The following is a 27,403-nucleotide window of genomic DNA, read 5'->3' as shown; positions in this document are numbered from 1 at the left end:
TGGACCACTTCGGGGCATGTACTAAGCAACAGGGCTGGCTGCTCCAGAGTGACTAAAGTTTGGAGAGTATTTCTCTATTGACTTGGAGACTGTTTAGGTCAAAGTGGCTACTCTAAAGCAAACTGCCCAAGGACTAGCTATTCAGTGGGAGAAAGGCCTCCTGAAGGGCCTGCCACCTGGAGATCCACTTCCATTTTGTTTGGAGGTGAGCGTTGGAAGGCTGGGCAGACACCCTCCTGGGCCCAGGAAAGAGGAAGACACCTTTACCTCCCCTCAGTACACTGCTGGTCCCATGTCCTGAAACCTGCTCCTCATTCCTCTCTGGCCCAGGTGGCAGTGTGGCCAGGAGGGAGCAGAGGGAATGAGACAAGGCTGCTGGCTGCTGCAGAGGGATCTGTGCTGAACTCACAGCACCACCCCCGAGCCATCTGGAGCCCTGGCCCTTGCCGGAAAGCAGTGGGATGCAGGCAGGGGAGAGAGAGGCTCGGAGCCACTGCACTGTCTCCCTCCCTTCTCCACGCCGCCCACCCTGGGAAACTGCGTAGGCTCATGGTTTGCCATTGGGTAGGAGTTGGGGATGGTATGGGTTAAATATCCTTGGCTTGGCCTCAGCAAAGTCCAGACCTTGGAATGGGTGAGGTAAGACCATGCTTACTCCTCTGTAGTTTTCCTAGAGAGGCTTATAAGTAATTCTGACTAGAGCAAGGGTGGTGGGAGGCAGATGGACCACCTTGGCCTGGAAGGCTGGGGATGGGGTGGCAGCCCTGCTGCTCCCCACAGGGGCAGAGCGTGGGCCCCTTCACTCTAGATGGTGCTCTGGGAGGATTCAGCTGATCAGACTGGAGGCTCGGGCGTGCAGGCAACCCTGCCTCTGCACCGCAGTCACTCCTGGGATGCTGCTCTGAGGATGAGGACAGACTGGCATCTGCAGGAGCTCTAGGCCAGGATGTGCTTCTGGGGCTGCTCTGAGTGGGGCATGGAAGTCCCTGAGAAGCCTATAGAAGCAGGCTATGCCTGCCCCAGGCCACGGTTCATATTCCCCAGCAACTCACTCCCATCCCCACTGCCCACCCCAACTGCATCTTCCCATCTTCTACTTAGCAGGCTCAGGCCCATGCCTTGTCTCCCTCCCACCCCCAACTGTCAGAATAGAAGCCTAACAAGGGCAACACGGGCCACCCTTCTGGTGCAGAAAGGGGTGGCGGGGCCCACATGTAAGTCACTGAAGAACGGAAAGGTGGACTAGCAGGCCTGAGCAGGCATGGACATTAGCAAAGGCACTGATGCCAATTCTTGGAATCCTGCTTTTCCTTCAGAGAAATCTGACATTCAGGAAATTCAAGTATTTGTCCAAAACCCCACATCTACAGAGAGAAAAGGAGAATGGTCTTCCTGCCTTCTCCTTATCAGTAAGGACTGAATGCTAACACCTCTGGCCCCCTGGCATCAGTGCATTGTCAGAGGGAGTGTCTCTTGTGGGTGGTGAGAAATGTTCAGGCCTCAAACAGAAACACCCAGTCTTTCTCTGTGGTTTCAGACAGGTTAAATTACTCGCTTGCCCTGAGCTACGAGGACTGGGGATATCCAGAAAGAAATGGCCTCCACCAAGAAGAGTATCTGGGACTGCCCTATTTGTTCTGAACCAGCTTCAGCCTTAGCAAAATGGACTATGGATGGGGAAAATGAGGCTGCACATCCCTGGGGGAAAGCTGGAGACCAAGCCACTGGTCTAGATCCACAGCTCTTTTGCTCCAGAATAACCCAGAATAAGCCAAGACTTCCTAAGACTCAGTCTCCTCATCTGTAAACAGGGACTGTGCTCTGAGCTCCTTCCCCAATTTCCATACAGTCTCAACATGCTCTAGGCACTCAGAAACCCAGCAAACTACATGGGCAGGCCTCCTGCTCTCTGCTGGTTGGGCAGAATGGTGAGTACCATGTCTGTCTGTGTAAGTGTAGTAGCCCTCCAGCAGCCTAGGGCTGATAGGGGAAACTTGGGTCCGCTAGCCAGAAAAACAGTGATTCCAGATCTCAGACACTGCTTCTAGCCAAATGGAGCTAACTGTGTGTGATTCCCATCTCCAGATCTCATCTGCTGTTTCTGCAGCACTCAGCTAAAGTAATAACTCTGACTGATGCCATCATACACAAAAACAAAAACACCAAGTCCTAGTGACCACTGCCCAGTGGGGCCAAGTTCTTTCCCTCCTTTCTGTGCATTTGTCCTCATGCAGCCATTCGGCACAACTGTTCAATCACACTCCAGATCTACACAGCAGCTTGAGTTCCAAACCAGCCAGTAAGTCTCTGTTAGTGACACACATGAACAAAGTTCCATTTTCTGCGGTCACATTTCAAAGTTCCAAGCACAGTTTCACTAGTCATCTTGGAGATGCCCTGAAAGCCTCCATGTCACTTGTGTGGCCCACGTCCTTCTCTGGGACTGCTATATCCCTCTGTCCACTGGGAAGCTGAGGAACAACGCATCCTGCCGACACACCCTGGACACAGCACCCAGGCTGCTGGACCTCCTCAACCAGGCTCAGTGTGACTATACTAGCAGCTCCAGGCATACTACCCAGCCCACACAGGATCCCCAGGACACTCTCCAGTTGCCAGTGTCTGCAGTGCATCTGCGCTGGGACTGGCAGTACCTCTACCTTTTTCTACTCTGATTGGGCCACTCCTGGGAAGTGAGGAACTGAAAAAGAAAGTGAGTGCTGTAGCTGAGTTTCCTGGAAAAGGTCACTCTCTCTGACCCCATCACCCAGACACCTAACTTCAGAACCAGCCCCTTACACATGCCCAGAATCTCAGGCCAGGCAGGAGTTCAGCCCAGAGACACCAGGGCAATCCCAGCCTTCTTGACTGACATAACATCAAGTTAGAAGTGGCCAGGACAGATGTAGTCTGACTAGGACAGATCTAACAGCAGGTGTGTGAGCAAAGCCTGCAAACCTGTTTTCTCATCACATGGAAGCATGACCAGGAAGGTGAACCTGCTCTTAGCAAAGTGACAAAGAGCAACTGCACTGGTTCAAGAATTATGCTTTATCATCCCTCAGGAAGATGTGCCAAGGATTATTTTTCCCTTGACAAGAACACCACTGAAAGCCAACTCTAGAGAAGCGAAGGTTCTACCTGAAAACCCCAGCAGAGAAGGGTATTCACCATGTGTGAACTTGGAGAAGGGACCAGGTCAGCAATTCCCAAACTGGGTGCCATGGAACAGCAGCTCCTAAGATGTTCTGTGAAAGCAAGTCTGGGAAAGGCTGCCAACCATAGCCCTGTCCTGGAACTCTGTGATGCCCCTCAGGACACTGAAAATCCTGAGGAATCTCACAGCAAAGAAACATTTCATTTGTCCAGCCCAGCATTTGTTTGAAGTATTTGGCTGAGACTCACTCTTCACCAAACACTATGGATCTGAAGTAAGTGTGAGGCTCCATCTTCTCCTGGCCCTGAGCCTCAGCTTCCTCCCAGCACAATGAGGCAGATGGACTGAGTGTCTCCAAGGTCTTCCTACTCTGCTGTTTTTCCAGGCACAGCCAAAGGCTGGCTCCCTTCCCACCTCATTGAAGGTCCTGGGCTTGGAAAGCCTATAGGCAGGGGCCATGGTTTGGTGAGGAATGGGATGCCCACCAGGAGCCTGGGGCCACCATGTGTGGCTCTTCCTTATCCCCACCCACCTCACCCGGAGTTGTCCAGGTGCTGTGCTGCATCTCAAGGGAGCTGGAACCCAGAGGGGCAAGGCCAGCATGAGGAGGGGATGTCCCATAGCGGTACAGTCCACCTGCCAAACCTCCCTGTTCCTGTGAGGGGCTTCTGGCTTCTCACTGGCAGAAACACACAGGTGAGCTTCCCTGGCCTTAATCGTATTGTTCCAAATTCTGAACAGCAAGCGCTTACCTAACTGAACAGTGCAGGATGGCCTGTTTCTAATCACAGATGCAATAATCACGAGCGTGCACGCCTCCTCAGGAAGCCCCCACACTCCAGGAGCAACTCCAAAGGCACTGAGTCATCTCCCCACACCGACAGCTCCTTCCTCAGAATCTCACACTTACCTCTCACAAACCACACGTCCCACACCCACAGCACCTCATGGCATATATAGACCCTGACCTGTGAACAATTATTCTCACTCAGCCCCCTCCCACATGGTCCAAACGGCTCCAGCTGCTGTTAATCCCAGAGGCAGCCATGCCCGTGCCTGCAGCCAGCCTCTCTCCATCCTATCCAAAGACGGATTCTTGTGGGGAGAAACAGAGGCTTCTACTCCCAGAGGAGTAGGAGGAAATCAGCAGACCTACTCTGTTCATTTTAAAGCGATGGCCCCAACTCATTTGGTGAGACATCCCACAGTCATTCAAAGCATCCTGAACAAAGCCAGGCTGGGGCTGTGGACCCAGAGTCCTCTTGTCCTCTTGGGCGAAAAAGAAGCCAAACTCACAGAAATGGTCCTGTAGTGGCCTCTTGGTGAGTGTAGGACACTGTCATCCTTGGTGAATGCTTGGTTCCCAGCCTGGTTCTTTACCCCGAGGTCATTTCTTTAGGAACGGGGTAGCTGCCCCACCACCTCAGGTCCCCAGCTGACTAGAACTAAAGCCAAGAAGAGGTGCTTCCCAGAGCCCAGCTGGAAGGCAGTTTCCTGCCTCCCCTGAAACTTTTCTCCCCTCACCAGCATCCCCATCTAGGGCCTGCTGTCAAAGAGAGAGGCCTCCTGGCCTAGATCAGGGAAATTTGCGTCCCTCTGTGTCCTAGAGCTGCTCATGGCCCACTCCAAATGAGTTCCATTGGGAAAAATTGTTCGTAAGATTGTCTTTGGTCCTCTCGAAGGCCATTTTTCCAGACCAAACTTGGACCAGGTTAGAAAGTATCTTCTACTCTCAGACTCTACCCAAGCTTTCAGGGGATGCAGAAATCCCTTGGGAGATCTGGGGCCAGGCCCTGTTCTTTGCTGCCACATCCTGGAACCAGGACACATCCCTGCAGGAGGACACAAATGCTGGTGGTCAAGGGAAATGACCAGGAAAAGAGAGTTGGTGAAAGAGGGGAAGGGAACCAGGGGAGGTATGGTAGCAGGTGAGTGGGGAGCCGGCGCAGAAGTGGTTACCTGGGTGAGATGAGGGTTGGGGTTGAACCCACACTGGTTGCAGACCTTGTTGTGACACTGGGTGCAGGTGTTGAAGTTTGGCTGGCTGGGGGTCGACGTGAGGTCCGAAGTCTTGCATATGGGACACAGCGTGCTGATGGGAAGGGGAGCGATCTGAGGGACGGAGTAGGGTGATGTGGGTGTGCTGCCTCTGTCCGGTGACACTGAGGGGGACCGCCCTGATCTCTGTGTCCTGCTGTCTACCTGCAGCGTCCTGCGGGGACCATCAGCCTCCTGGCCTGCTGGTCCCTGTGCCCTTGTCTCTCGGGGGCTCTCATGGCCAGGAGTGGTAGCAGAAGCCTGCTTCGGAGTTGGGGAAGCTGCTCTCTGGTTACCCAGGGGTTCCTTGGGGTCCAGTCTCCGGGAAGTGCTGAAATGACATTGAAAATGACTGTTAGAGATACAGCTTAGAGAAGCAGCTTGTGGAGGTCTCTACCAAGCTAGGTGACCCTGCCAAGCCCCATCACCACCCTCTTCCTCCTGCCCAGAAGAATCATCACGGCCCTCATTTGCTGTGTCCTGTGCTGAGCCTTGACAAGCATCTCCAACTTGAACCCTTGGCACCAGGGCATGAGGCAGGATTAAAACATGTCCTCTCACATTCTGATAAAGTACAGACTCTGATTCAGTAGATCTGAGTAGGGCCTGCATTGTAAGAAGCTCTAAGGTGATGCCAATACTCTCGTCTGAGGCCCATGCTTTGAATACCAAGATTCTAAACCTACATGTTAGAAATAACTGGGATGGGCCAGGTATGGTGGCTCAAGCCTGTAATCCCAGCACTTTGGGAGGCCAAGGCAGGTAGATCACTTGAGGTCAGAAGTTCAAGGCTAGCCTGCCCAACATGGTGAAACCCCATCTCTACTAAAAATACAAAAATTAGCCGAGCTTGGTGGCGCACACCTGTAATCCCAGCTACATGGGAGGCTGAGGTGGGAGAATCACTTGAACCCAGGAGGCAGAGGTTGCAGTGAGCAGAGATCGTGCCACTGAACTCCAGCCTGGGCAACAGAGTGAGACCCTGTCTAAAAAAAAAAAAAAAAAAGACTGGGCACATTGGCTCACGCCTGGAATCCCCACACTTTGGGAGGCCGAGGCGGGCACATCAAGAGGTCGGGAGATCGAAACCATCGTGGCCAACATGGGTGAAACCCCATCTCTACTAAAAATACAAAAAATTAGCCAGGTGTGGTGGTGGGTGCCTGTAGGCCCAGCTACTTGGGAGGCTGAGGCAGAAGAATGGCGTGAACCCGGGAGGTGGAGCTTGCAGTGAGCCAAGATCGTGCCACTGCACTCCAGCCTGGGCAACAGAGCGAGACTCCATTTCAAAAAAAAAGAAAAGAAAGAAATACCTAGGGTGATTTTTAAAATTCCGACTCCCAGACTGAACCTCAGTCGAATTACATAAAAATCTATGGAGGCAGGACCCTGGCATTAGTATTTTTTCCTCCCTAGGTGACTCCAACATGAGCCCAAGTTACTATATTGAGATACCATACTGGCCAATCTGCTATATCCTGCCTTGAACCCCTTCAGAGGCTGACCCTAGATTGCTGGGGATGGGGGATACTGCAATGCCTAGTTAATGCCATCTCCTGTATCAGGGGCCTGCCTCTACACAAAGGAGCCTTCCTTCTGGTAGCCCTCTGGCAAGCCTGATGCCAGACCAAATCTACCAAGATGGGATAAAGTGTTACTTTTCCACTAGTGTGAAGCTGGGTGGGGTTGGAGTTCCAGGATCCAGCCTTGAGGAACCGCTGAGTGAGGTCCAATGCATCTAACCCTCACCTCCATCCCAATCTGGCTGCAGAGGAGCCAACAGTGTTGGGTAGTTCCATGAGGTAGAAAGCAAACTGTCAGGCTAAATGTCAATCATATATTCCTTCTCCTTTGACCCAACTTAAGTTCATCTCTGCAATTTTCCTCTTTTCCAGTTTGAAAGAGGATGAGCACAAAAAGCCAAAGACAATGCTTTATACTGCTTCCCTGAAATTCTCTCCCTGCTTTAGTCTGTACTCGTTGGGGTGAATGTTGGCACTCAGGAAACAGGGCTGACTTGCTGAGAGCAGTGTGGAGGCCCAGCCTGTGCAGGAGACTGCCCTGGTAGCTGCTGCCTCAGTGCCCCAGGAGAAGATTCTAAGTTTGCTGCCCCCATCTGAAGGCCATCTGCTTGCCAAAAAGATTTAAGAGCCAACTGGTAGGGCATCTTAGAACAAGCCATTTCAGGGGGAAGATGAGGAGCCCGCCTGGGGACACCCACCCCAAGATACTCTGCAATCCTTCCTCCCTTCTGAGGAACTGGCGGGTAGAGAAACATATCCTTGGTCTAATAAAGACTCTCCTAAAAAAAAGAAACACTATTAAATAGTGTTTAACATTCCTGTCATCAACCATCAGTGGCATAGACCTAACTATCCAGTCACAGACCCGCCAATTTCTTCTTCAGCAAGACAACCAGAGTTTGAGTCCAACCCCTCAGGGCCATCTTTGCCACCAGCTGTGAAGCCTAGCATGGTGGTGGCCACAGCATCAGTGGCCCACACTGGGAACCTGGGCTTCTCTGGGCCCTTTCAGTATACTAATTTCTAGGTATCCTAAAGAAATATTTCCCACTTGTCCAAATTAATAGTTTCATTTTTTACATAAATTATTTAGGACTGGAGTTTAAAGGCAGCCCTTGAAAGCAAATCAGAAGCTACTGAGAGCTTTTTACAACATGTGAATGGGCTGTGGCCCCCTCTCCAGGCGGTGCAAGCCTTCTGAGAAATGTAGCCATTTCTATTGTATTTGTGTTGCCCAATAAGTAGCAGGCAATCTATATATACAGTGACTTTTTAAATCAATGTTGTATCACAATATAGTCTTTCTGGAGACATTTAGGGTTCTAAACTCAGCTGTGGTGACAGTGAATAAACAAGCAATGTCTTCTGCACCCAGCAAAGTCTGCATGCAAGGGCAGTGTTCCTGGCATTGATGTGCGCCCACACACCTCATGGTAGCCATCATGACACCTGGAGATCGCGATATATGTCCACGGTCTTTGTATTCTCCCATCTTCCTAGATGCTTCCTTATATCCTCTCCTTGATCTTCAAGCTTCCAAACACCTCCTTTTGTCTCTTAACTGCCACTGATGACCTGCTGACCATCTCACAAAAAAAGTGGGACCCACCAGAAGAAACCTGCACAACCTCAGCCTCCCTACTCCTGTCCCCCAGTGTTCACCTGCCTCCTGATCCCAAGGCCCACTTCTCACCTTCACAAATTCTCCCCTATCCTTCATCATCCATTTCCCCCTCTCTATTGGATCATTTCAATTATCATACAAACAAGCTTCTCCCATCCTAAACAACAAAAAAGTAGAAGCAGCAGTACTTTGCTCCACTACTCCTTCAGCTACTGCCCCATTTCTCTCCTCTTCTTTACAGCAAAACTCCTTAAAATAATTATCTCCACTTGCCTGGCAAGGTGACTTGCCAGGTTGCCAAGTCGTAATCCCAACTTGGGAGACTGAGGCAGGAGGATCTCTTGAGCCCAGGAGATCAAGGTTACGGTAAGCTAGGACGACGCTGCTGTGCTCCAGCCTGAGTGACAGAGCAAGACTCTGTCTCTAAAATAAATAATAAAAGAACTGCTTCCACTCACTACCTCCCACTCCTCTCCTCTCTCCCTCTCAACCTACCCCTCCAACCTGGCTTTTGCCCATCACTCCACAGACATTACTCAGGTCACAGTCAGTAGGGACCTCCACATCATCAAATCCGACAGTCACATCTCAGTTCCTCATCTCATTTGACCATCAGCAGCACTTGATCCTGGGTGATCACTCCCTTCTTCCTGAAATAAGTTCTCTATTTGCCTTCGGGAATACCACCTTCTCCTGAATTTCCTCCTCCTGCCTGGCCACACCTTTCTAATCTCTTCTGCAGATTCTTCCTCATCTGCCAACCCCAGAACACCACTCCTTACACTGGAGAGACCCAGGGCTCATTCTTTACACAAACGTGCTTCTGTGAGTACTCACAATCCCTAAGTCTCAAGACTTACCCAGTCTCAGGGCTTTAAATCCACTTTCCACTGATACCCACCAAATGTCTATCTCTGGCCCAGAACTCTGCTCTGAACTCTTCACCTGTCTAACTGCCAACTCCACATCTTCACAGAGATGCCCTGTAGGCATCTCCATCTTGATACACCCAAGCTGAGCCCCTGATCTTCCCCCTAAATGTGGGCCTCCTAGTCTCCCCCTTGGTGCCGTCTCTGCCTCCCTTCCTGTCTCATCCTAAGTCAATCCAGCAGTATATCTTGTTGGTTTCTGAAGCTGGCCACTACTACCTATTCCCTCCTCCTCACCCCACCTGGTTTGAGCCATTCTCAGTTGCCAGGATAAGTCTTTTTGTGTGTGTGTGTGTGAGTCTCCTTCTGTTGCCCAGGCTGGAGCGCAGTGGTGCAATCTCGGCTCACTGCAACGTAGCTAGGACTACAGGCGCACACCAGCATGCTTGGCTAATTTTTTGTATTTTTAGTAGAGTCGGAGTTTCGCCATGTTGGCCAGGCTTTGAACTCCTGACCTCAAGTGATCCGCCCACCTCGGCCTCCCAAAGTGCTGGGATTACAGGCATGAGCCACCAAGCCCAGCCCCAGAATAAGGCTTTAAATACACAAGTCAGGCCACTTCTCTGCTTTGCTTAAGCCCTGCACTGGCTTCCTTTCCCTCCCAAAGGAAAAGCCAAAAGTCTTACAATGGCCCATAAGGCCCCATGGGATTTTGCCCCTTTCCCTCTGGCCTCATCTCTGATTACCCTCTCCCTGTTTCCACTTCCCTTATGCCAGGCCCACTCCTGACATGTGCATTTGGCCATTGGATTTGCTGTTCTTTGTTTTTTTTTCTTTTTTTTTTTCTTTAGTTTTGTTTTGTTTTTGAGACGGAGTCTCACTCTGTCGCCCAGGCTGGAGTACAGTGCTGCGATCTCAGCTCACGGCAACCTCCGCCTCCCGGGTTCAAGCAATTCTTCTGTCTCAGCCTCCCAAGTAGCTGGGACTACAGGCATGTGCCACCATGCCCGGCTAATTTTTGTATTTTTAGTAGACACGAGGTTTCACCATATTGGCCAGGTTGGTCTTGAACTCCTGACCTTGTGATCCGCCCGCCTCGGATTTGCTGTTCTTTCTGCAGACACTTGCTCCCTCTCAAGTCTTTGCTCTGGTGGCATCCTTTCAGGGACACTTACCCTGAATCTATTTAAAACTGTGCTTGTCTCCCCTGCCTCTTTGTTCTCTGTGGCACTGAGCACCTTCTGACCCATCATATAACAAATTTATTGCTTTTGTATATCCTCTGGGATGCCTGCATTAAACTGCCAGTTCTGTGTGGGCACAGTCTCCATGTGCTTTCCTCACAGCTGTGTCCCAGGGCCTACCACAGTGCCTGGCACAAACTGGATGCTCAATATTTATTTCCTGAATGGGGTGACTGTAAGCACTAAATGACTCAGAGCAGTAAAATGTGGCCCCAAAGTTTTAAAGCTGAGGAAACACGGCAAGTGCCTGGCATGACACTCGGCCCTTCTCTGGGTCTGACTTCATGCAGGAGAGAACTTCAGGAACAATACCTAAAGTTCCTCCCTATAGCAGTTGGCTACACCCCCAGCCGTACCATAGAAGGCTCTGCTGACAATAATTGTGGTAATGCTGACCGAGCCCTCACCATGAGCCACCTGTCACATAGTAACTGCTTTAAGCCTCACAGCAAATTCACTGGATAGGATCTATTTTGCCCATTTTACAGATGAGAAAACTGCCACACATAAAAGTTAAGTAACATACAAAGCCATCATGACTTGCAAATGGTGGAGCTGGGATTCCAATATCTAGGCCACCAGTCCATGTCCTTAACCACATCCCACACTGCCTTTCTAGGGTAGCTGTAGAGGGGGTAGAAAGCATTGCAGTTTGGGTTCTTTGGATTATTTTTTCTGAAGAGCTGCTTACGTGGAAGCTCCCTGGGAAGAGGTTTCACCATTTTGCTCCCCACTATATCCTTAGGACCCAGCGCCACGCTTGGCATTGAATGGACACTCAGTAAGCACATGCACAACGACCAGAACAATGTGTGAACAGTAGAATGAGCTCACAGAGTGGGGCTGGGCTAGGGCCATGACACCATTCACCTGGGACTTAACTAGCAACGCTGGGAGACTCAGAGAGAAAATGACTCCAACAATAGATATTTATTCATTCATTCAGGCATTCACATTTACTGACCCCTGGATTAGTTCCAGGCCCTATAATAGGTATTGATGGTATAAAGGAATGATATCTCTTCAATGGAAGGTGGGTCCACAGGTGTTCATATTTTATTCTTCACATCTTATACATGTTGTATAGGTATTCTTATATTCTTTATAAACAGTCATTTAATATTTAATTAAAATATTTTTTTAAAAAATGATTCATATAGGAGTCCAGTCCTCCAAGAGCCTCTGGTCTAGAGTAGAGACAGATGTGCAAACAAATCCCTGCAAGACACACTGCTGCATGGTCCAGTGATGGACAGAGGCAGAAGTCTTTGAGGATGAGAAGACATTTAAATTGGGTCTTAAAAGATGAGCTGTTCATGCCAAGGTGACAGGGCATGCTAGGCAGAGGCAACAGCATGCACGAAGACCCAGAGGCACAGCAGAGCATGCTCAGTCTGAGTAGCTACGCAGGATAAGCTTGGAAGACGTAAGTCATTGCTGCTCCCAGCACCTAGAACAGCTCCCAGCAATCGTGTGATAGTGTGTGTTGAACTACCTGAGCTAATTGGGAAGCTAAAAGCTAAAATGAGCAGAGCCTGTAAGGTTTTCACATAGGGGAATGTTTAGGGTCTCTTCAAGGAGAAGAAGATGATGAGGTAGGAAACCAGTGAGAATAAGGCACTGGCCCAGGAGATAGTCTGTGTGGCAAGAGGAAGGGAAGGTACAGCAGCAGGTATTCTGGCTTTGGCTCCAGGGAGGAGTGTTCCTTTTAATTGAGATGGGGAATCCAGGGAGAGAAGTCAATTAGTGGGTAAGAAATGGGAAGTGAAATCACAAAATCACAAGTTTGGGTTTGGTTTGGTTGTGTTGAGGTGGGGGTAGGGGGTAAGAGACATTAAGAGATGGGTCACAGCTTCAGTTCAATTCAGATAAGTGTAGATATTTTTATCTGGGAGAGTTACAGGTCTTGTTCACAGACAATTCTCAGGCTAGAAATCACCCAGAGAGCAGTGGTCCAAGAAAGCTTTGTGGGGAGGACCAAAGTTCATAGGAGTAGAGGAGATGTCAGAACCAGAGAAGTCAGGGAAAGGAGAAAAAAGAGAATGACCCCACAGGGTTACAGAAGTTCCCATGAGGAGGAGCACTCAACAATGCCCCATGCCATGATGAGTCTACATATATGAAAGCCGAGAAGTCACAGGAAGAAAGGCTACACCTATGAGTGCCACACACCATAAATGCCCAAGCCCTGTCCCAAACCAGTCCAGCTTGGGAGGGGCCAGTTCCTTCTCCAGCTGAACACAAGGGCCCACCGTGGCAGGAGCTCCAGGGGTCATAACTGTCTGTACCACACACCTGAACACACATTCCATGAGAGCCACAGTGACTACACCCGTCCAAGGCCTCCTCAGGAGGGAAGAGGTAAGCCCTCCAGGAGGCTCTTCTTAAGAGACACAAACAAAGGTCTCCACCAAAATATGGCTGCTGGGCAGGAGAAAGAAGGGAATGAGGAAAAAGAGAGGGAGGTGTCCACAGGCAGGACCCAGCCCACCCCAAGGAAGACTTGGTCTTGTGGATGTGGCCTCATCAGCAGAGAGGCCCCTTGAGGCCAGTGCTCCTCCCAGCAGCCATGGGAGTCCTATTGCTGGGGAGGGCCAGGGTAAGGGTGTGTAAGCAAGGAGGGGAGACGGGTGCCACCATAAAGGAGACATAAGAGACAGGAAGGGCAGAGAGATGAAGGAGTGGCTAGAAGTCAAACAGGGAAGACTAGAAATGCCTTATCTAGGGACAAATTATAAAATTATATATATATATAATGTATTTTATTTTTTATTTTACTTTAAGTTCTGGGACACATGTGCAGAACGTGCAGGTTTGTTACATAGGTATACATGTGCCATGGTGGTTTGCTACACCTATTAACCCGTCATCTAGGTTTTAAGCCCCACATGCATTAGATATTGGGAGAAATATATTTTTAAGATGGCCAAGAAAGGTAAACAATGTACAAACAGCCAGATTTCTACCACTTTTCTTCCTTTCAGCATTTAAGGCTATTAGCTGATCAGAAACAATCTTAACTCAGAGCTGTTTGCCAAGGCAGGAAGGAGCCCCCTGGCCACAGGAGGGCTGCTGGGAACGGGAACAGAGAAAATTCAGTTAGCCTCTCCCCCACCAATCCTTAGTACCCTGTGGCCTCCTGTCCCATCCCATGACCACTGTTGGGAGACATAATCCTGATTGCACTGGTGAGAGGCTGGGCTCCCCTCTGTCAGAAGCCCCCAGAAAGGCACGAGGCCAGCGTCAGTGACTAAAAAATGCTTCAGACACCAGTGACGTCCATAATGGCAGAACCACCAGAAGAGATGTGGCTGCCCTGGTGCACAGTGGGAAGGAGGGCCTGACCAGGCTGATTCAGACCAGACGGAAAAGCAGCCAGGCATGGAGCCAGTGCAGGCGCCAGAGGGAAAACCAAGCTGGGCCCCACAAGGCAGCATTCCAGAGCATGCCCCCCACCGCCTTCAGTTGAGGATTTGAAAGAAATGTTTTCCATTAATAAATGGCTGTCTTTGCTCACCAGGAGGGGAGTGAACTTAAAGAAACTGTTTCTCTAAGTCAGAGTGGCCAGAAAAGCCCCACAGCTTCAAAAGAGGTTTTGATAAATTCATGGCTGACCTTTCTGTAATGGGCAATTAGGGATGGGCAGATGCTGTGGGAGGACCCTCTCCTTTGAGTCCCAGGGCAGGAAGGACTACTGGGCCACCCCAGTGGTTCCTGTGCACCCAGGCAGCAAAGCAGAGGCTGTAGAGCAGTGGGTGCTGGGGCCAGGTCCAGTGTCCTAGAGCTTCTCTCTCAGGAATGGATATGAGAATCTAGAAAGTTTAGGCTTAGAAAAAAATTCCAGTTTTTGCACAAGAAAACATATCCTGGCCTGCCCAGCCTTCAAGCCAGTGGCCTCCTGCCTTTTTAATCATGTGCCTCTATCAATAAAACATGTTTCAGCATCTCCAACATATGAATATTCATCTACCAATTATATAAATGCATATTTTTTTATAAAACCCACCTCCCCAAATGGAAAAGTTTTAAAAGATGAGATAGACAATAAATGTAAACAGAAATTTCCATATGTTCTGCCTTGTCCCTCCCGTATCCCTCAACCCCTTGGCATATGTGTCCTAGTTGAGGCCACTGCTAAGAAAATTCTTAAATTCTCAATCGCCAGTCCTTAAAATAGTCTCTGTTGGTTTCCCAGACCAGATTCAGTCCTACCCTCCACCAGGCTCCATGGAAAGTGTACTTAGGTCAGTGACAGGGAGGCCCCCAGCCATCAAGGGCTGGCCTCATCAGCTTCCTGATTGTCCTAGGGGCCAAAAAGAATTTGCAGTGCTGACGGCAATAGCACAAAGGTAAAGATCTCCATAACACGCAGCCACAGCCACAGAAAGAGCCTGTGATTGCCCAAGAAGATGGCATCATGGGCTCAAAGCCTCTAAGGTGCTGTCTGCTGGCTGGAGAGGGAAGGTACCACACCCAGGGTTCCTGGGCAGGGTGAGAGGTCATGCCATAGGCAGAGCTCCCTTGAGGCTGACATCTTCTCTTCCTAACTTCCCAGCCCCTTTATGTTGTAGTCCCACTCTGATGGTAAGTTTCCAAGACTCAAAAGACCCCAGAGTAACCCAGAGAGCTAGGTCCTTGGTAGAGCTGGGGACAAAGCACCATGGTGGCCATGCATCAGTATACACCAGTGACGCCAGGTGTATACTGATGCACTTGGGCAGACATGCACGCAACACCCCTGAGCAGACAAACCCACATGAAGGAACCATCAGTGTTACCAGGTACCTGCCACCTCCACTCATCCTTTCCACTCAGAAATGTCTGGCAGGTGGGACTCTTCCTGTGGCCAAATAACAAGGCTCAATTTGTTCCAGGCCAGCCTGTTTGGGCCAGAAGAGAACATGTTTAAGGCAGTGAGCTCTGACTGCTGTGATGTTGCTGAGAGAAAGAGTCCAGCATGAGACTGCAGGTGGGTCAGCAAGGGGAGAATGTGACAAGAGGGACTGGTAGGAACAAGACTTGCTGCCATTAAACATAGGCTAGAAGAAGCTGCCAGCATCAGACGGGGAGACCACCAGGAGTCTGAAAGCAAGGGGAAGCCAGGCCACAAATGCCACAAAAGTAAACCTTGGGGACCTCATTCCCCAGCCCTGGGGCCTGAGTGGGTCTACTAGATTGAGAACATCTTTCAGGGAAAATTGATTTGCTTTTGGTTTCCTCTGGGACCAGCTAGTCTCCAGAATCCAGAGCAAGGATAGGAAATAAGGGTAACATAAGGGTAACTTTCCTTTAACCCCAATAAATTGGTAGTGACTGCCTGGGAGGTGGGCTTGGGAAGGATTCATGGGAAAGATTGTCACCATCAATTAAGCACAAAGGCCATGGACTTGTCATCCATGATGTAGAACAAAACCAAACCCTTAGACCTGCCTCAAGTGACATCCATATTCTTGTGGTGTCTCACTAAGAATTGCACCAGGCCCACCTCAGGCCAAATTCTAGAAAGAGACCAGTAGGTATACAGTAGTGGTTCATGTGGCGTTTACCTTTGATCTTCCCCTCAGTCCCATTTTTACCTCTATCCCATGGCTTTTCCAGAATAGCAAGAGCTATATGTGGCCACCAGTCAGCTGACGTGTCAAATGCCATGAGCTCAGTATAACTTTAAAGACTGAATGTCGGCCGGGCGCGGTGGCTCACGCCTGTAATCCCAGCACTTTGGGAGGCCAAGGCGGGTGGATCACGAGGTCAGGAGATCAAGACCATCCTGGCTAACACGGTGAAACCCCGTCTCTACTAAAAATACAAAAAATTAGCTGGGCGTGGTGGCGGGCATCTGTAGTCCCAGCTACTTGGGAGGCTGAGACAGGAGAATGGCGTGAACCTGGGAGGCAGAGCTTGCAGTGAGCCGAGATCAAGCCACTGCACTCTGGCCTGGGCAACAGAGCGAGACTCCGTCTCACACACACACACACACACACACACACAAAAAGACTGAATGTCTCTTGCACTATGGTGCCGGTGACAAGCACTGTGTGAATGACGGCTCATCTGAGGGCAAGTAAGTAGTGGTGAGGTTACTACTCCTTTAATCACAGCATCTCCATGTATGTCTTAGGGAATTTATCTCTAGAAGTTTTTATTCATTCATTCATTTAAAAAGAACTCATAGAAACCATGTTTCCTGAGTTCTTGAATGTCTGAACGCATCTTCATGACCTTTACACTTGAACTACAGGTGGGCATGGCGGTTCATGCCTGTAATCCCAGCACTTTGGGAGGCCAAGGCAGGTGGATCACTTGAAGTCAGGAGTTTGAGACCAGCCTGGCCAACATGGAGAAACCCCATCTCTACCAAAACTACAAAAAAAAAAAAAAAAAATTAGCCAGGCCTGGTGGCACACACCTGTAGTCCCAGCGACTTGGGAGGTTGAGGCAGGAGAATCGCTTGAACCCAGGAGGTGGAGGTTGCAGTGAGCTGAGACTGCACCACTCCACTCCTGCCTGGGCAACAGAGCAAAAACTCTGTCTCAAAAAAAAAATAATAATAATAATAATAAAAACTTGAACAACAGGTTGACTGGATATAAATTCTGGGTTTACACTTTCTCTCCCTGAGGACTTCGGAGATATAGCTAGCCCCTCTGTTTTCTGTCGTTGATTATTACTGTGGAGAGCTCTGGGCCAGCCTTTCTCTCTCTCTCTCTCTCTCTCTCTCTCTCTCTCTCTCTGTGTATATATATATATATAAACTTTTCCCCTCTGGATGCAATAGAGCTATTTTTTTCTCTTTGGAATTGAGTGACACCACCAAGATATGTTTTTGGGTTGAATATGTGTGTTTTTCAAAATTCAGTCTGGCCTTTTTTGTTGTTGTTGTTGTTGTTTTCGTTAGATGGAGTTTCACTCTTGTTGCCCAGTCTGGAGTGCAATGGCACTATCTCTACTCACTGCCACCTCCGCCTCCCAGGTTCAAGCAATTCTCCTGCCTCAGCCTCCCAAGTAGCTGGGATTATAGGCATGTGCCACCATGCCCAGGTAGTTTTTGTATTTTTAGTAGAGACGGGATTTCTCCATGTTGGTCAGGCTGGTCTGAAACTCCTGACCTCAGGTGATCTGCCTGCCTTGGCCTCCCAAAGTGCTGGGATTACAGGTGTGAGCCACCATGCCTGGCCCCTGGCCTTTCAAACAAAAGATTTATGTGTTCTTTTATTTCAGGGGGAAAGTTTTCTTCCATTATATCTTTGAATATTTTTGTGTTCCTTTTGTTTTGTTCTCTTCTCCAGAGATACCAATTATACCTATTTTGAATTTCCTTTGTTTTTCTATTGTCTGAATTGCTGGCAACCCATAGTTTTCCCCTCACCTGCCACACCCTGCTCAATTCCTTGGGTAATTCCACCTCCCTAGTAACTCCTTGGCATCACACAGGACTCAAAGATACTCCCTAAGCTTGTCCGCATATGTTGGCTTTGCTAACCAGTCCAATAGATCATAATTTGTTTTGGCCCTCTGGACTCTGACAAGTGTCCCCTCCTAAAATCCTCCATCCTGGACTGATTTTGATCCTGGACTTGAAAAATCATTATTTGGCCAGGCGCGGTGGCTCACGCCTTTAATCCCAGCACTTTGGGAGGCCGAGGCGGGCAGATCACAAGGTCAGGAGATCGAGACCATCCTGGCTAACACAGTGAAAACCCATTTCTGCTAAAAATACAAAAAATTAGCCAGGCATGGCGGCATGCGCCTGTAATCCCAGCTACTTGGGAGGCTGGGGAAGGAGGATGGTGTGAACCCGGGAGGCGGAGCTTGCAGTGAGCCGAGATTGCACCACTGCACTCCAGCCTGGGCAACAGAACAAGACTCTGTCTCAAAAAAAAAAAAAAAAAATCATTCTTTGTTTGTTGTATTTCAGGTTACAGGTGTTTGTTATTTTTGTTGAAGGTAAAGTTTTCTTTTCTGTTTCTTATTCCTCTTGCAGTTTTTGGAAGGAAAAAATGTATTTTTTCCTACTTAGTCATCAGACTTGGGTAATAGCTCATCAGCAGGAAATTCCTAGGGGAGCTAGGACAGGTGGGAGCCCATGCTGGGAGCCAAGAGAAATAGAGGGAGGGAAGAGAAGGCAGGCAGATGGCCAGGCCAGAGTCACTACCCAGAGCCAAGACCTAGGTCAGCAGCTCCTTGAGGAACTCCCCGTATGATCTCCTAGACTCTCCAGATGACCCTGGCCTGGGACACCAAAAGAACCCAAGACATTGACATTTCTCTGAGAAGTCACAGTGCATTCCTGCACTAAGACCTTCCTGGCCTTTCCAGTCTACAGTGACTGGGGCACTTTTTAAGAGTGTTCTAGGCCAACCAGGTATCTCCATGTGTTCCCCTACTAGGCTCGGCTTTCTGAGGGAACGTCTAACTGGACAGGTAAATTCTCAACCACCTTTCCACAGACTTCTAAGGAGCTTTGGCCCCAGTGCCAGCCCTCTTCACATTTCCCAACCTCGTCTTCTGGGAGTACCATGGCTCTCAAGTATAGCCCAGGAGTTCTGATGCAGCCCAAGTCACGGAGGCTCCTGCTCCCCAGCCAGCCCCAGGCTTATAGACACCTGCATTAGGACCCCGCATGATACAACTTTGGGTTGTGTAGCATCACAGTGTTCTGACCTAGGTCAGCTCCTAAAGCTAGGAAGCTCAAATCAGGAGACTGAAGTCATTACATAAAGCTGAGCCAGCTTTTCCCAGGTTCCAGCTACTGCAAATCCTACTACTACAGCCTTTTACCAAGGGGACAATGCTGTGCTTGTCAGCTCTCTTCAAAATTTTGCTACAATCTGGAAGTCAAGACAAACTAAGAGAAAACTGCAAGCCTTTGTGACTAGGGAGGAAGCAAGCCACTTCCCATAGTCCTGCCCCAAACAGGGCAGAAGCCAGGACTTTGACCCAGAAACCTCAAGTTCCTGACCAGTCATCAGACCCAATACTGATGAGAGACTCAGCACTCAGCCTGCCCTTAGGGGCTGCCTGGACACATCTTTAGCCCACAAAGATGGCTAAGGGTCTACTTCACACTCAGCCCTGCTCTAGGCACAGGAAGAGAGATACAGGCCAACAATGCAGTTGGCAAGATCACCCAATGTCTGCATCACTATGCAGACACTAAATGCATGCATGAATTTGCTGAACATCTGCTGTGCTCAGGGGACTGGACTGGCCCCAGAAACATCCCAGTGTATGAGGCATCCCAGAGCCTCCTGTTTGAGACTTCCAGGGAAACCCTGCCTGGGACCCCTTAATACCTTTCTAATGGGAAGTCAGTGGAATTAAAAAACAATGCCTATTGTCTATTTTGTGGGAGAAAGAAACACCAAGCTAATATCTATTCATCCCATGTTAAAAACTTCTCTGTCCAGAAATCAGGCCTACTTGTTTTTTTTTTTTTTTTTTTTTTTTTGAGATGAAATTTCGCTCTTGTTGCCCAGGCTGGAGTGCAGTGGTGTGATCTCGGCTCACTGCAACCTCCGCCTCCCAGGTTCAAGCAATTCTCCTGACTCAGCCTCCTGAGTAGCTGGGATTACAGGCCTGAGCGACCACACCCAGCTAATTTTTTGTATTTTTAGTAGAGATGGGGTTTTGCCATGTTGGCCAGGCAGATCTTGAACTCCTGATCTCAGGTGATTCACCTGCCTAGAAATAACAGGTAGTAAAATAAGAATGAAACCCTCTGGACTCTACCTTTGCCTTGCAATTTCAAATTTATTACAATCAAAAGAATACAAAGCAAGTGTTCTCACACACAAAACTCCATCTATCACATACAAAAGCATGGGAACTTGAACGTGCATGTGTGTGTTTGGTGGGAGGGGTCAGTGGTCTGGGGGCTCCCAGAAGGAGAAATCAATGTGGACTGGCAGAGTCTCAGAAAACCCTGGAGGAAGCCATGGGGAAGAGGGGTGGTTCCAGAGAAAAGTGGGCCATCTGGCTTTCCTCTATACACAGTGACCACAGAGTCCTCAGAGTTTGGCACAGGGCCTGGCCCAGAGCAGGACTCAGTGAATGTTTGTGGATTGAAATGACCCATGGGCTCGGGTGATTGATCAGAGAAGCAGAGGCTCTGTGTGGTAGCGGTGGCTGGCACACTGGGCATAGAACACAGAGGACCCACTGCAATAATCCCGGGGCCTGCAAGGGCATCCCAGGCTGACGATAGACAAGTCTGGGGGAGAAAAGACTCTGAAGTCTGGTACAGAGACATGAGAGTAGGCCCTGCTTAGGAGTCTCACTCAGACAGCCTGTTTGAAAAAGGCCTGGCTTTCCTGTGGTAGCTGCCACAATCATAGTCACATGTGTGAACGCTCATACCAGTTATATTGTGCTAAGTGCTCACTCTTCCCACCTAATCCCACCATATGCATGTCAGGCACAGCAGCATATGCAGGGTTACCACCCGACCCTGGACACACTTGCCCACAGCCTTCAAAGCACTCTACCGTGTGGCTCCTCCTATCCAGGCAGTTTTTCCTCTTCCTGCAGTGCCGTTGGCAGGGATTCCTGAGGCTCCTCATCTGACCCCAACCTCTAACAGCTCATGCTCTATTCTCTTTCTACAAGGCAGTTTCCTTAAAAGCCAATTCAGGCCAAGCGTGCGGTGGCTCACACCTATAGTCCCAGCACTTTGGGAGGCTGAGGTGGGAGGATCGCTTGTGCCTAGGAGTTTGAAACCAGCCTGGGCAACATAGGGAGATCCCATCTCTACAAAAAAAAAAAAAATTAGCCAAGCATGGTGGCATGTGCCTGTGGTCCCAGCTTCTTGAGAGCCTGAGGCAAATGGATCCCTTGAGCCTAGGAGGTTGAGGTTGCAGTAAGCTATGATTGCACCACTGTGCTCTGCAATCCAGTCTATGTGACAGAGTGAGACCCTGTCTCAAAAAAAAAAAAAAAAAAAGTCAATTTAACCTTCAAAACCTGGTTTAAGCATCCTGCCGTCTATGGGCCCTCACCAGATTCCTCAGTTCCCAGAAATCTGCTATGCCTTCCTGCAGACTTTTCATGGCCTCATGCAGGAGGGCTCCTTGTGTGCTTGTGAGCCCCCTTTGGCCTCCCTCTCTCTCCTCACCTGCATGCAGCATGAAGCTAAATGCCCAGACAGGGCTGGTGCTAAGGACGTATTGACCTACTGAATGCAATTCTTTTTCTTTTTTTTTTTCCGAGACGGAGTCTTGCTCTATCACCCAGGCTAGAGTGCAGTGGCACGATCTCGGCTCACTGCAACCTCCGCCTCCCGGGTTCAAGCAATTCTCCTGCCTCAGCCTCTCAAGTAGCTGGGATTACAGGCACCTGCCACCATGCCCAGATAATTTTTGTATTTTTAGTAGAGACAGGGTTTCACCATGTTGGCCAGGCTGGTCTTGAACTCCTGACCTCGTGATCCACCCGCCTCAGCCTCCCAAAGTGCTGGGATTATAGGCGTGAGCCACCACGCCAAGCCTGAATGCAATTTTTTATAAGGCTTACGAAAGACGTTGAGACTGATTTAAAAATGCCATCTCAAGACAGTAACTGAGACTCAAGATTCCAGCAGGAAAAACATCTCCTCTTCTAAATAATACCCACTGCAACATCAAAGGACATTTAAAAAGGAAAGCCATCCACCACTTTCCAGCCTTTGACATTACCGTGTCCATGGTTCCACATGCCTGTCAGCCTAGTTGCAAAAAAATGTACATAGATGGTGGTCTGTTTTCCTTTCTTGCCAACTATGCAGTCTTTCCTCTGTGGTTTCCTTGTTTTTCACTTCTGAAGGGTCTAACTCAGAAGGAGAAATCTAATACCTATCTGTGGCACTTTGGCTCCTGCCTTTCCTTCTCTCTCAGCCCGTGAGAGTCAGGAAGGTGCTGGGGGTTCATTTCTAGATTCTCCCTGTGGACAATTCCACTATTGGCCACTTGGGGAGATTGCCTCCCGCTGGCAGAGACCACCTAGTGAGAGGCTTCCTGCAGGAGAGGACCTCCGTCCCTCCATACCCTCCTCCCATTCTTCCCTCTCACCTCAGAGATTGATTCTCAGTCCCCCTCACTGTTCAGCCTGATGTGGGGTAACAGCCACGAAGGCCTGGCCTAAGGCCAAAACCTCCCATCCAAGGAGCCATCAATCCCTTTCAGGTGGCTGGACCCACCCTTGACGAGAAGAGGCCCTCCCTCTGGTATACTGACCACCAGGAGCTCCCTCCTCTACTCTCTTCCCCTTTCCAGGGCTCAGCGTCTGGGGAGCACAGATTCAGGGATGCCCATGTTCCTACCTGACATGTGTTCACACATTGAGAGCATTAAATTCAGCTACTGTGGCCTAAATTCCATCAAGACAGATGCTGTCATAAAGGAAATATCCGCCTGAGAGTGGTGATTAAGACCTGAGAAAAAAGCGTGATGAACTACTGTGTGCACACGTGCATGTGTGTGTAGTGTGTGCTCACACGTGTGTGCACATGCACTGTGTGCATGTGTGTGTGAGCATGTGACAGCATATGTGATCACACTCTACATGGCACGTTGCTAGCCACTGACTAATGAGTAATATACTGCCAAGCAGTCCTGCTCCCAAAGAGAAGGGCAAGTGCTCTGAGGGACTAGCCCAGCCCTGAATCACCACACCCAGAACGCCTGGGCCAGACTGAGCCAACAGAGGGACCAGGGCCACCCCAGCATGAGGAAATACAGTGCCAAATGCCCAGTAGGCACTGAGAAAAACATTAGCCTTGCCTTCCTCCCTTTCTTCCTTCCCTGGCTTGACAACAAGTGGAGTGGGCAGGAAGCCTGGATTCTGATGCCAAAATCTTCAGGGTAGTAGGAAGTAATGAGAAGTCCAGGCAGCAGTGCTAAGGGAGAGATAATGGTAGAACTGTATGGCCTGTGTCTGACAAAAGAGGAGAGACCAGGGTCTGAGAGCCAAGCTCACGCAAAGGTCTGCTGGCCCAGATGATCAGGCAAGTGCATGGGGGTCTGCACAGCCCTGCTGAGGGAGTAAGGAGAATATTGCAAACTGAGGCACCCACCACCATGTCCGGCTAATTTTTGTATTTTTAGTAGAGATGGGGTTTCACCATGTTGGCCAGGCTGGTCTCCAACTCCTGACCTCAGGTGATCCGCCCGCCTCCGCCTCCCAAAGTGCTGGGATTACAGGTGTGAGCCACCGTGCCCAGCCTGCAAATAATATTTTGGCATGGTCAGGTTTTTACCCAGCAGAAGGAATGTCTGGGGAAGGTGCTGGGGACTCAAGGTAGCTTGATAGTTCCAGAGAACAGAGTGGGGTACCTGGGATGGAGGATGTGAATACAGATCCAAATACAAAAGGGGGAGGTGGAAGGGGTCAGGGCTCCAATGGTGGCCAGAGCAGCACAAGTGTGTGGCTTTACTGCATGTCAGGTCCTCACTGGGAGCTTCACGGTCCCTGGCACTGGGCTGCACTGCAGATGCTGGCTACCTCGTAGTGAGCAAGGCACACAAGGCCACTCAATTCATAGGACTTGCCTTATGGTGCAGGATATAAGCAAAGATCAAGAAGACAAATAGGTAAGTCCAATTCATTCAGAGTATGATAGGTGCTTAGAAGAACAATATGAATGAGAAAGGAGAGAAACTACCCTGGTGGGTCAGGGGGCACTTCTGAAAAGGAGACACCAGAGCAGAGTCATGCCAAAAATATATATATATTTTTAAATATATATAATATATATTTTTAATATATATAATATATATTTTTTATATATAATATATATTTTTATATATAATATATACATATAATATATGTATATATAATATATACGTATATATTATATATATTTATATATAATATATACGTATATAATATATATTATATATAAATAATTATATATTTTTATATAATATATTTATAATTATATATAATATATAATATATTATGTATATAAATATATATTTATATGTATATATAAATATATATTTTTAATTTATATAAATACATATATTTTATTATATATTTATATATAAATAGATTTTTATCTATTTATATAGATATAAATATATATTTATATCTATTTATATATATTTATATAAAATATTTATATATAATATATAAATATATTTATATATATATAAAAATATATTCATATATAATATATAAATATATTTATATATTAAAATATATTTATATATTATATATGAATATATTTATATATAAATATATTTATATATTATATATTTATATATTACATATATTTTATATATATTTATATATTATATATTTACATATATTTATATTTATATTTATTTTATATATATTTATATATTATATATTTATATATTTATATATATTTATATATATATATTTATATATTTATATTTCTATATATTTATATTTATATATATTTATATATTATATATATTTTTATATATTTATATATTATATACATTTATATATTATATATTTATATATAATATACATTTATATATTATATATTTATATATAATATATATTTATATATTATGTATTATATATATTATATATTTATATATTATATAAACATATAATATATAAATATATAATATATAAAAATATATAATATATGATATATAATATATAAATATATAATATATATTTATATATTATATATAATAAATATATATTTATATAATATATAATATATATTATATATAATATATATTTATATTATATATATTATATATAATATATAATATATATTATATATTATATATAATATATAATATATATTATATATTATATAATATTAAATATATATTTTATATATATAATATATATATTTATATAATATATAATATATATTATATAAATATATAAAATATATTATATAAATATATAAATATATATTTATATATATTTATATAATATATATTATATAATATAAATCTACATAATATATAAATATAAATTATAAATTATATAAATATATAAAATATATATTTATATATTAAATATATATTTATATATTAGATATAATATATAATATATAATATATAAAATATATATGTATATATATGCATATATATATTTTTTTGAGACAGAGTTTCGCTCCTGTTGCCGAGGCTGGAGTGCAATGGCATGGTCTCCACTGCAACCTCCACCTCCCAGGTTCAAGCAATTCTCCTGCCTCAGCCTCCCAAGTAGCTATGATTACAGGCACCCACCACCATGTCTGGCTAATTTTTGTATTTTTAGTAGAGATGGGGTTTCACCTTGTTGGCCAAGCTGGTCTCAAACTCCTGACCTCAGGTGATCTGCCCACCTCAGCCTCCCAAAGTGCTGGGATTACAGGCGTGAGCTACCGCGCCCAGCCTGCAAATATTAATATATTGGGAGAGGCCATGCCAAGGCCCTGGGAAGGACATCCCAGAGGAAGAAATGACAGGGTCTTAGGCTTTGAGGCGGGGTTGTGGATTGCAGGTAGGGAGCAGCAAGCAGGCCAGTGTGGCTGAAGGGGTGTAGTCAGGGGAAATATGGGGAGGGGTAAGGATGGGGGATGTAGGTGTGGGAGGCCTGGGAAATGGGAGCAGAGTGTGTTCCTGGACCCTTTCTGAAACCTCAGCATCTTGTCCAGTGCTCACATGTATGTCCCTGCTCCAGCTGTCCACCAGGCTGTTGCAGTACTCAAGAATCTATGCATCATTAACACTAGCCAAAAGGTGAAAGCAACCATGTCCACTGATAGATGAATGGGTAAAAAGAAGTGTTATATATATGCAATGGAGTATTATTCAACCCTAAAAAGGAAGGAAATTCTGATACATGCTACAATATGGATGAACCTTCAAGAAACGATAAGTGAAATTTGCCAGTCACAAAAGGACAAATACTGTAGAATTCCACTTACACGAGGTACCTAGAATTGTCAAATTCATACAGATAGAAACTGAAACAGTAGTTATCATGAGCTGGGGGAAAATGGGGAGTTACTACTGTTCAATGGGTACAGAGTTTCTGTTTGGGATGATGAAAAAGTTCTGGAGATGCATGGTGGTGATGGCTAAACAACAATGTGAATGTATCTAATACCACTGAACTGTACACCTAAAAATGGTTAAAATGACACATTTTGAGCTGGGCACAGTGGCATGTACCTGTAGTCCCAGCTACTCAGGAGGCTGAGGCAGGAGGATCACTTGAGCCCAGGAGTTGAAGGCCAGCCTGGGTAACATAGTGAGACCCCATCTCTTCAGAAGAAAAAAAAAAAGGTACATTTTATGTGACATATATTTTACCACAATAAATAAAACAAAACAAGATAAAACAAAAGGAATGAAGTACTGATACATGCATACTACAATGTGGATGAACCTCAAAAACATTAGGCCAAGTAAGAGAAGCCAGGCACAAAAGGATACCTATTTTATGATTCCATTTATATGAACTATCCAAAATAGATAAATCCATAGAGACAGAAAGCAGACTAGTGGTTAGAAGGGGAGGGGAAAATGGGGAGCAACTGCTTAATGAGTGTGGGGTTTTCTTTTGGGGTGGCAAAAATGGTTTGGAACTAGATAGAGGTGATGGTTGCATAATATTGTGAATGCATTAAATACCACTGGATTGTTCACTTTAAATTGGTTAATTTTATATGATGTGAATTCACAGAGAAAGAGAGAATCCCCGTGTAAGATCAGAGAACCCTTCTAATGGACTGCAGAGATCCTCACCTTGTTCCTACCATGAGGTAGGCTTCACCTAACACACCCACAAACCTGCAGACCTTCATCCTCTTCCTGACCCACAGGGTCTACTCAGCACTCCTCATACATGAGGGCCCTCTTAGACAAAGCTCCAGTCATTTGCTCATTCAATAATCATGGTATAATCTAACAGGCCTACACTGCCTAGGGTGGCAACCTCAGCAGGCAACTCCTAAGATACACCCTAAGAATTCAGGAACCAAAGAAGGAATTGGG

At 46.9% G+C, this 27,403-nt stretch overlaps 1 protein-coding gene across 1 annotated transcript in view; it reads right to left on the bottom strand.

The window, feature by feature from the left end:
• BSN (bassoon presynaptic cytomatrix protein) overlaps nucleotides 1-27,403 on the bottom strand; it is a 115,419-nt gene that overhangs the window by 35,983 nt on the left and 52,033 nt on the right. The window contains exon 2 of the mRNA XM_034955627.4: nucleotides 5,117-5,525. Coding sequence (XP_034811518.2) covers nucleotides 5,117-5,525 — 409 coding nt within the window. The remainder of the gene's footprint in view (nucleotides 1-5,116; nucleotides 5,526-27,403) is intronic.

The sequence above is a fragment of the Pan paniscus genome, chromosome 2 (assembly GCF_029289425.2).
Source record: "Pan paniscus chromosome 2, NHGRI_mPanPan1-v2.0_pri, whole genome shotgun sequence".
NCBI classification, from domain to species: Eukaryota; Metazoa; Chordata; class Mammalia; order Primates; family Hominidae; genus Pan; species Pan paniscus.
Note: the sequence above shows the minus strand (reverse complement) of the source record. Positions and strands in the feature narration are given on the sequence as shown.